The sequence below is a fragment of the Castanea sativa genome, chromosome 6 (genome assembly GCF_040712315.1).
Source record: "Castanea sativa cultivar Marrone di Chiusa Pesio chromosome 6, ASM4071231v1".
Lineage (NCBI taxonomy): Eukaryota > Viridiplantae > Streptophyta > Magnoliopsida > Fagales > Fagaceae > Castanea > Castanea sativa.
In genome coordinates, this window is record NC_134018.1 from 5364685 (window position 1) to 5375341 (window position 10657).

The 10657-nt window shown below is 35.3% G+C and overlaps 1 protein-coding gene across 1 annotated transcript; it reads right to left on the reverse strand.

Moving 5' to 3' along the window:
• Positions 1–908: 908 nt before the first annotated feature.
• Positions 909–9925, reverse strand: LOC142641342 (ABC transporter C family member 3-like). Its single transcript, XM_075815759.1, has 10 exons — positions 7444–9925; positions 6994–7080; positions 6240–6884; positions 5870–6034; positions 5123–5417; positions 2780–2994; positions 2366–2671; positions 2139–2202; positions 1815–2054; positions 909–1305 (listed from the first exon to the last, which is right to left on the reverse strand). The coding sequence occupies exons 1-10, from the start codon at positions 9835–9837 to the stop codon at positions 1193–1195; spliced, it is 4524 nt and encodes a 1507-aa protein (XP_075671874.1). The 5' UTR covers positions 9838–9925; the 3' UTR covers positions 909–1192.
• Positions 9926–10657: the final 732 nt, after the last annotated feature.

Sequence of the window (10657 nt, forward strand, 5' to 3'; positions counted from 1 at the left end):
CCAAAAACTAATTGGTGTTTTGGTCTAATAATAAGGAACTATCATCAAGAGCAAACGCAAAAAAAAAAAAAAAAAAAGTTGCTGCATCTCACCTTCAAGTTTTCACAATACAAGCTACACCTTGTCAGGAATTTTTGCATAAGCAAAAAAAATCTTCAAGTCTTTTTTTTTTTTTTTGATAAGATAAGAAAATCTTCAAGTCTTATGCATATGATATGTCGTCAAAATTTTGAATCTATATAATATCTAAAAGTTTAAGCATATTTATTGTTCCTATGTTCATGTTAAACCACATCAACATAGCATTCCGATCCATCTAGTCTATTTCGGTCCATTTTGGTCTACATTGGTATATTCGGTCCATTAGGTTCACTTTGCTCCATTTGGTCCACGTTGGTCCATTCTTTCCATTTTTTGTCCAGTTTAATCCAATAGTCCACTTTGGTCCCATTAGGTATAGTTTGGTCCATTTAGTCCATTTTAGTTCGGTCTACTTTAGTCCACTCGATCCTCTTCGGTAATGCTTTAGGAGGAGAGTTCAATATCTAAAGAGGAGCTGCTTCATTGACAATTATGTCACATTTTCAACTTAATGTTTTTAGAATTTTGATAAAATTACATTTTTCTTATTGAGGTGAGGTGAAGGGCTAATGCCTTTAAATCTCTTTTGGTGTTGCTTTTTTCACCAAATTTTGAGTGTATGCGTATCAAAACAGAGTGTAAAGACACAACAAGGCCAATCAATCTAGTTCCTAAGTCTCACTTCCTTGAATTATTGATTGTTAACCAGTATTTCTATCCTGAAAGATAAAACTCACTTCAGTGGGTTCGATGATATTTTAACTGAGAGTACTTTAACAAATTCAACCAGATAAATACGAAGGGAAAGAATAGAAATAAAAGATATATTCTCTTAAGCCTAATGAGCTGGACAAATCTTTGTTGATAGAATATGCCAAAAATAGATATAGTGTCATTTCAAGCATAAAAGTTACAACTTAGTTACTCTTGTCAAAAACCATTATTACAATCTCCTATCTAAAATGTACGAAAGTAACCACTAACTAGCTAGGTCACCGAAATCCCACAGATATCCTTCTCACAGTTCAAACAAGACCATAGAAATACTTAATTCCAGTCATTGTCAACAAAGTTGCTAGAGTCGAATAGAGCACAAATAATCTCAACAACTTTACTTCCCAAAGCTCGAATTTGCCCTCACAGTGTACTCTGCTACAAGTTGAGCAAAAGATGATGATTTGTTTTCAAGCAATCTTGTTGGAGAATCATGTTCCTCAATAAGCCCTACACAAAGATTAAGAAGAACTTCTAAGACAAAATATAGAGTCCATTTTTAGCCTTTGTTAATTTTTTGAAATTTTTATGTAATTTTCAAAGTTTTATTAGTTGGGTTTTATTTCCTTGATTTTAGGTAATTTTTAAGGTTTTTCTAGTTAAATTAGAGCCCTATCATGAAATGCATGATTTAAAATTTCTGTAGAAATGTTTTCACTAGGAAAATAGGTTTTTGGAAGCCTTTAAATATGCTGTAATCTATAAAACTACAATTGAAATCATATTTTATCAGTAAAAGTTTAGTTAGTTTATTGTCTCTATTTTGGTGGATTCCAGTCTTTGTTGTGAATTCAAGGAATCCTTTATAGTTTTAAAGGATTTGGTTTCTAGAATGATCTAACCCTTTCACACATTCCTTTCTATCTCACCATAGGATTACAATGAAATCATTCTTAAAATGAAAGAACTAAACAGACAAAGGATATAGGAGTAATTTAAAATCGTATGGTCAAACTAACCATTATTTAGTAGCAGAACCATGTCACTATCAAGAACGGAAGTTATCCGATGTGCAATGGTAATGACTGTACAGTTAGAAAAATGTTGCCTGAGGGTCTGCTGAATCAAATTATCTGTAGCTGTATCAACCGATGCAGTAGCTTCATCAAGCACCAATACCTTACTTTTCTTAAGCAGCACACGGCCAAGGCAGACCAGCTGCCTCTGACCCACACTCCAATTTTCTCCATTCTCACTAACTACATTGTCGATAAGAATATAAGCAATATGTTTCCACAACAGAACTCTTAAATATTTGACATAAGAAGCTGCAAAAGACGAACCTGTAGAATCTAGTTTTCCTTCTTTCTTTCTAACTTCATCTCCAAGTTGACACTTCTCCAAAGCCTAAAACAATTTAAGGGGAAAAATTATAACTAAAACATAAACAAATAGTATTAGCAGGTCCCATCTATTAACTAAAAATCCTAAAAGCAATGCTTGCCTGATTTATGAGGAAAATGTAATAAAAAGAGAATTCTTTCATTTACCAAATAAGAAACTAACCTACCTCCCAAATTTTTTCATCTGCGTACTCTTCAAGTGGATCCAGATTGCTTCTTACAGTCCCCTCAAACATGGTTGGATCCTGAGGGATAATGCTTAGTCTAGATCGCAAATCATGTAGTCCAAGCACGGAGATGTTGATGCCATCTATCATTATCTGACCGGCAGTAGGTTCAACAATCTGAAAAAGCGTTTGTATGAGAGTTGATTTACCACTACCAGTTCGCCCTACAATGCCAGTTTTCATTTCTCCAGGGAAAGTACATGTGAGGCCACGTAATACAAGTGGCATGTGTGGGGCATACCGTACCTACATTGCACGATTAGCATTAGTTGAAATACATCTCAAAAAAATATGGTCACGAATGAACCTATACATAGTATGATTTTATTTGGTGATAAATAGCTAAGAACTGACTTGAAGATCACGAAAATAAACTTCTCCATGCGATGGCCAAGAACAATCTGGCTGAGTTTCTTCTATCACAAGAGTTGGCTCGCTTGGGATACAAGTGTATTGAAACATTCTTTCTACTGATATAATTTTGTTCTCCATTTGGCAAAGAAACCATATTACCCTCATTTGCAACATGTTTAGAGTAAGTCCATATGTCACAGATAAGCCCGCGATGCCTTCAGGAAAAAGTAAAGCAAAGAAAAAAAAACAATTAGAAACTATTGTTTGATGAGTAACTTTATGTTTTGCTGAGTCTTTTTCCTGTTGTTCTTTCTATTGGGTCAAGAGAAAGTGTAACACTACAGCCCATGTTACTGCCAGGTTATGTCTTGAGTCTTGTCAGTCTTTCTGTGATGATAGATAAAATCTACCAGTTGTTATCAAGTCAGCTTGTAAGGTGGATTGTTGGTTGCTTTCTTGAATAAATATTGAAGTTTATCAACAAAAAAAAAAATAATAATAATAGCAAGGACTCCGTTCGTAACATAAAAATGACATCAATTTCGCATAAAGCCACCTGTAATTTAAGTTGGTATAAAGCCACTTGTAATCTTAGGAAAGATAAACATGTAAGTTGGCAACTATGCCATGTGTAAGTTTTTTACTTACGCCATGTGTGACTGACAATTACGCTATGTGGTGACAAGTTACTTGTTATCTTGAGTAGTGATTGATTGGTAGGAAAAAATTACCTCCCTATTTTTGTTACATGTTGAAATAAATGTCACTTGTCAATGGGTCAGCACACAATAGAAAACAGGAAATAAAAGACTAAAAAAGTAACAACAAAACAAACCCCAGGCTGCACCACCTAGAACTTGCCTGCAAACCCTAGGCATCACCACGTAGGGGTGTTTGGCATCACCACCAAACATAGAGAAACAAGGGAGGAGACATTTCTCTAATCATAATAATCATATTCTTATTCCAATTCAACTGTGTTTCACCATTACAAGACTACTAATTAAATAGGGTTTTGGGGATTACACCAATATGGAAAACATCTACTTTAAATCCCTAAAAACCCTCAACATTAATAACCAAATTCAAAATTCAAATTAAAAAACAATATCAATTGCAAAATAAAACATAAAATCTTGGTTCCCTACATCAGTTAATTACATAGAAGACTTGAAGCCACTTGTCACTCAAGTAGAAGTCATGTAGAAAAAGAAAGGCAGTCACTAAGAAGTGAATAAACTACTCCCTTGCTTTGTTGGGTAGTTATTGGCTGGAAATAACTACAACTTTTTCTCAATAAAAGGAGGGATTCTCATGAAGAAAGGGCAAGACTCACTCATTGAAGACATGTCTCACTTGTTATCTTATTTCCTGTATTTCTAGTTTAGAAATCAGTGTTAGGCACTAATGCAAGTAAGTAGTCTGCTTGTAATCATTACTCTATCATTTATGATGCATTATTAGACTCATGGAAAATTTGTAGTTCATAGTTGAATAAAATCCTTCAAATCTTGTGTAACAGTAGTTTACAGTTTCTCATACTTCTAGTGGTAGATTGGTAGCTTTGTAACCTGGTAGATTTTTGAATCCCTTAGCCTTACAAAAAAAAACTTGTTATTTGGTAGAATTCTCAAATCCTCAGTTCAATTGCAACTTGATGCTTTCCGTCAATTTACTTGTTACTTTACATCTTTTTTGATAATTGACGTATTATAATTTAGTAGTCTTATAGGTTGTTTGGAAGGAGGGAAATGAATAAAATGGAAAGGAATGAAAAGAATAATTTTAAAATTTTCCTTCATTTCACTTGTTTGGGAGAAGGAGAATGGAAAGTCCATTCCATTGTTTAGAAGTTTTAGTGGAAGGGAATGAAATGGGTAAAAGGGAACACTCATTCCTCTCTATTACATCAAAACCTCAATTTTACATTCTCTAGAAAATTGAGAGAAATCAGAGTGAATAAAATGGGGTTTAATGAAATTTTCACTAGAACTCCTAAAATACTCTTATATATTCAACCCTTATATTACTCTCAAATAAAATTACTTACCTTCCATTCCTTTAATTTAAAACTTCCAAACAAAGTTACTTAATTTCATTTCTTTACTTTCTTTTCCATTCCTTTCCATTTGCCCAAATGTATTCTATTCTATTCCATTCCATTCTATTGAAAGTCAATAATGAACCACATCCTTTTGAACATGAAGCCAAATCACACGAAAAAGGGTCTTAAGAAAGGCCATCAATGCTTGTGAAAGGTAATCACACTCCCACAATCACATCATTACCTTAACAACAGTTACAAAAAGACAGTTAGTAAGACACTAGATGGGAATTACAAACCTGGATCAATGACTCCCTCTGGAATAGAGATCAAGAAGACCAAGGAGAACGCAAATGTTACGGAAGATAACATATCCAAGCGGAAGCACAACCACTCCATTGCACCATCAATATTGAATCTTGGCCGAGAATTTGCATCTGCCAGTTTCATATTTGTGTCCCTAAATCTTGATTCTACATCAAAGCTCCTGACGGTTGTTGCGCCTGAAATTGTTTCAGTAAAATGTTGTATCACTGGAGCTTTGCACACTCCAACCAATCTTGATAGTTCTCGTGCAGAAGGTATGTAATATTGCTGCATGATACAAGTTTGTGTGAACAAATCTCTTCAAAAGAAAAAATGACAACAATACTCTGTAATATTACAGCAGGAGTTGGGCTTGATGGATGCTGGAAATTAGTAGATTTTCAATAGTTCTAACAAAGAAAATTCTGAAAATTAAAGTGTAAAAAGGGCACAGCAAAATACACTACAATCTAGCAACTTGGCAACATCTATCTTAACAAAACATATTCTTCAACAAGTTATTATTTATCTAGCAACTTCGAGAAATTTTATATAAAAATGACAGCAAGTGTATTTAATCTACAAAAGCTTATGTCATATAAAAAGCACAAAATGAAGAAATAAATAAATAAAAAATATTGTAGCATGATAATATGGTAATGTCATTTATGTCATCCGAGATATGTGATTAGGCCATTTTTCAGCGGAATTCATAAGACAATATTTTGAGAAAGGTATACCTGATACCAGATACAGGCTGCAATAACTGGGATAAAAATGATGAAAACCTGCCATGCAACCTGAGACATTACAGCAATAATTCCAAGAAGCTGGATAATTGAGAAGGCAACTGCCCCCATTTCATTTGGAATAGACAAATCCACTGCACTTTGGTCAGTAGAAGCCTACAAGGAAACATACTGTCAAAATATTAAAAGCTATTTTATTTATCTGAAAGAATGTTAATGTGTGTGTGTGTGTGCCCGAGAGAGAGAGAGGATAAGAACAAACGGCAGCATTACTTAAACTTAAGAACAAAGATATATAAAATATTGGAAACTAAGCGTGAAGCACCCAACAAAGAAGAATCATGAGCATTTTTCCACTTACTCTGCTTAGAATTCGACCACTTGGAGTGGCATCAAAAAATGACATGGGGGCACGGAAAATGCAGAAGTGCATCTTGCTGAAGAGTTGATTGGCAGTACTGTATCCAGCTGTTCTAATAAGCATGGATCTCACAAGGACACAAAAAGAACTTCCAATGGCCAAAGCAACATAAACAATCATTAGGGTAGAGCTATCAACTGAAGGTTTCACATCCTCTGAGACAGGAGTTGCCCAAGCCAACCAATAATTGCTTCCAATTTGAAGGGTCTGAAAGAGAACATGTGCCAGCAATATAATTAGCACAAGAGTTCCTCCATATGCCATAGTAATAAATTTCCAATAGACTGAAAACCCGACTCCACCTTTCTCTCTCTCTTCTTCTTGGATAATCTGTCCTTTTGAACTGGCTACATCATCTTCTTTACAATTTTGAACCCCTTTATCTTCTTGTTTTTCCACAACCCAATTAGTACTATCCAGATTTCCAGCTTCCTTGCTCATACTTCCAGAAACCGACCCGGCCTCGGTGGAATCAAGTCCTGACAAAGCTTTCTTATGCGCTCCCACGAGTTCCATAAAATCAGTTCCTGAATTGAGAATATCATTATACTTCCCAGCTTGAGTAATCCTACCATCTTTCATCACCTAACAACAACTTATAAGTTAAACTCCCAAAAAGAAAAGAGGGGAACATTCCATCCAAGTTAAGATCATAAATTAAAGGCTGGAAGGAAACTAAATTTGAATAGCTCACCAAGATACGATCAGCAGCAGGTAAGAACTCCACTTGATGAGTAACATAAACAACTGTTTTTGAATCCAAAAGTCCCAGCAAACATTCCTGCCATATAGAAGTGCATATGATTTAAAAGAACTTAGGCAACCAGCACAGAATACAAAACAAACATAGGGAAATGCTATTGCATAGATTTTGAAGTACCGCAACTCAAACACAAGAACCCATCTTCAAGTGTGTAAATCAATAAAATAATGTACAAAACAATCACTGAGGTCCTGCTCAAATGGGAATTCATTCTAACATTAAAACAGCAGGAGGGTAAGGTCATTGGTTCAAAATCCTCTAGGTTCTTGTGTAACTTATAAATGAAAAAAATAAAAATAAAAGACAACCATATATACATAATAGAAGATAAAATCATTCAACACTGAATATAATAGAATTAGATTAGGAAAAATAAATTACCTTAAACAGGTGGGATCCTGTATGAGCGTCCACTGCACTAAACGGATCATCAAACAAATAGATATCAGCATCTTGGTACAGAGCACGCGCAATTTGGATCCTTTGCTTCTGCCCACCGCTCAAATTGATTCCTCTCTCACCGATGATTGTTTGATCACCAAATGGGAGAATTTCTAAGTCCTTCTTCAAGGAACACGCTTCAAGGACCTTCTCATACTTTTCTCTTTCCATCTCCATACCAAACAATATGTTCTCTTCAATCATGCCACTTTGTATCCAAGGTGACTGAGCAACATATGCCTTTGTCCCACATAACTTAACAGTCCCAGATATTTTAGGTACTTCTCCTAGGATACAGGAAAGCAAACTTGACTTGCCTGAGCCAACAGTCCCACAAACAGCAACCCTCATGCCTTGTTGCACTTTCAAATTTATATCTGCTAATGTTGCACTTGAGGAAGATAAATCCCAACTAAAATTCCCGTCAATAATCTCTATTGCTGTATTAGAACTACCTCTTGGAAGCCTCTCTATCACATCAGACTGCAAGTCATCAAGACAAAGGAAGGACACAATTCGATCAAGAGAAACTTTAGTTTGAGCTACCATTGAGATTGTTCCAGGAAGACTATAGATGGGCTCCTGAAGAATCCTAAATGTTGCAAGTGCAGATAATATCTTCCCTGACTCAAGTGGGATCCCCATCAACATGCAAGTACCAAAAGTGACCACAGACACAAATGTGGGGGCACCCCAGAAGACAAAAGAGGCCATTGCCGATGTGTAAACATACTTCTTCAGCCACCCTGCCTCGGTCTTCCTGATCTCCATGATTTTAGCCAGAAACTTCATCTCCCATCCCTGAAGCTTTAAAATCCTCATGTTCCTTAAAATCTCAGACGTTGCCTTCATCCTTTTGTCTTTTGATTCCATTATCTTGCCCTGAAACTTCTCTTGTAATTTGCCCAAAGGAACATTAGCCAACATCACAAATACGGTTGCAATCAAAGCCGCAATTGAAGCAAGCCCAACATTTCTATACAAAATTAACAATGCAATAACAATTTGAACAGGAACAATCCATATCTCGTGCAAATACCAACTGAAATCACCAATTCTGTCAGCATCAACAGTCATGAAATTGATGATCTCCCCACTAGTGTGGCCCTGCTTTGACTGGCATGAAAGGGTCAGACCTTTATTATAGATCATTACGATCAATACTGATCGGACTCTAATTCCAACTTGGTGCACCCTAAAGAACCAGTGCCTCTGTGCGAGGCATTCCACAAGTTTTGCAGCAAAGAACACTGAAACCAGAACATAGCCCTCATTTTTGTAGCTCCGTCGCCCATTGAGGTATTGAACAAAAGTATCAATAAAATATGGTCCAACATAGGAAGCCAATGTGCTAATAATCACAAAGAAGGCTGTCAAGAGAACCTCTTTCCACGCCGAGAAGATTAACGCCTTTGTCAGCTTCAGTGTGGTCACCCCATTACTTGTACCACACTCTGCCTCGAGCTTATTTTTAAAATTTGGGAAGGCCCCAAATACACTATCTCTAGGACCAAGTTGAGGAACATCCTCAAGGTCTAATGTCTTCTTATTGCCAATTGTAATTAAAGGACCTATCCAAGAAAAAGTAAGAATGCTGAAAAATCCAGCATTCCAATAAGGGGTTACATTTTCATTCCCCTTGGACTTATTTGACTCAGCTTCATTACTAGAATCCCCATTCAAAAGAGGTTCTTCAAGAAGGGTATCTTCACCGTCATTCTTCCCAAAAAACCCCACATAACAGAAAAAGAAACCCGAAACAACAGAGACAATATCGGATACTAAATTTTGAACTGGTAAACTAACATGTTTTATAGAAAGAACAACATCAATGACAAGGCAATAAAAAGAAATGCAGAGATAGAAACCCCACCAAACTCTCAATAAAAAAGGGTACTTTGACTTAACTGAATTAAACAACTGGGTACGCAGGTAAACACAAAGTGTACCCCAAGCAAGTGTTCTAAGCGCTAAATCCAAAAGAGTCACTAACCCTTCATAAGACCAACCATTTCTATACCAATAAAAGTAACTCAATAAGCACAACACTAGACTAAACACAGAAACACCCAAACAACAAATTTGAGCCAGTTTATAGCACAAGCTCTTGCTGTTATTAAACCTTTCCTTTGAACCTTCACTATGAGCCACCTTGAATTTGTTGCACACCCATGAGATAAACAACACAAATAACAATACCAGGTGTAAAGAACCAGAAAATCCACGTAGGAAAACTGGTTTCTTGAGAAAATCAGTACCTGAGTACATGAGTGAAGAGTAGTAGTGTGAGAACAAGATTGGCATACCGTGGTTTGAAGAGTCAACAAGTTCCATTATTTTGTGCTGCTTTTGTGGGATGTTTCAGTTTCCGCAGGAGAAGATGGGTGTGCAAGTCTGCAAGACTTGATGGACTTTGCATGACTTGATACGTTTCGTCATCATATATATAGAACAGAACAGAACAAGTGGCCAAAAGCAAACATGTGACTGCTAGAGAATAAAGATACAGAAAAGGTGGTTTTCATTGTAAATTTATATCTATCTATTACTAAACGCTCAATCATAGCGTTTAATATTAATGTATTATCATTTTTTTTTTAAGTTTTTTATAATTATTTTTTAACATTTACTTTTTTTTTTTAATAGTCACACTTTTTTCAATATTTCTCATGCATTTACCTTTTTATCTCCCTACTACCCTTAATCTTAATATCACTTTTCATCTTTGTTTATTTTGTCTTTTCGTTTTTTTCTCCCTTACTTTTTCATCTCTCCACTACCTTTAACCTTAATGGCACTATTTATCTTTTCATTCATTTTTCTTTATTTTGTCTCTTCATATTCACATCATTTTTTATAAATTTGTTATTCTCACTTTCATTTTTTGCATAGTTTTTCATCACAGAAAAGGTTGTTTCTCCCTCCCTCTCTCTCTCTCTCTCTCACACACACAATAATTTTTGGAGTATTTTTTTTTTCTGCATCTCTGCTTAAGTTAATAAATTTTTATGTTTGTTATAACTCTATGTTGGGTTGGTACAATTTAGTTTTGTGTTTTGAGTTTTTTTTTTTTTGTTCTCTTTAATTGTTAAATATTATACTATTGCATTATAAAAAAATTAAAAAAGATAATATATATATATATATAAGAATA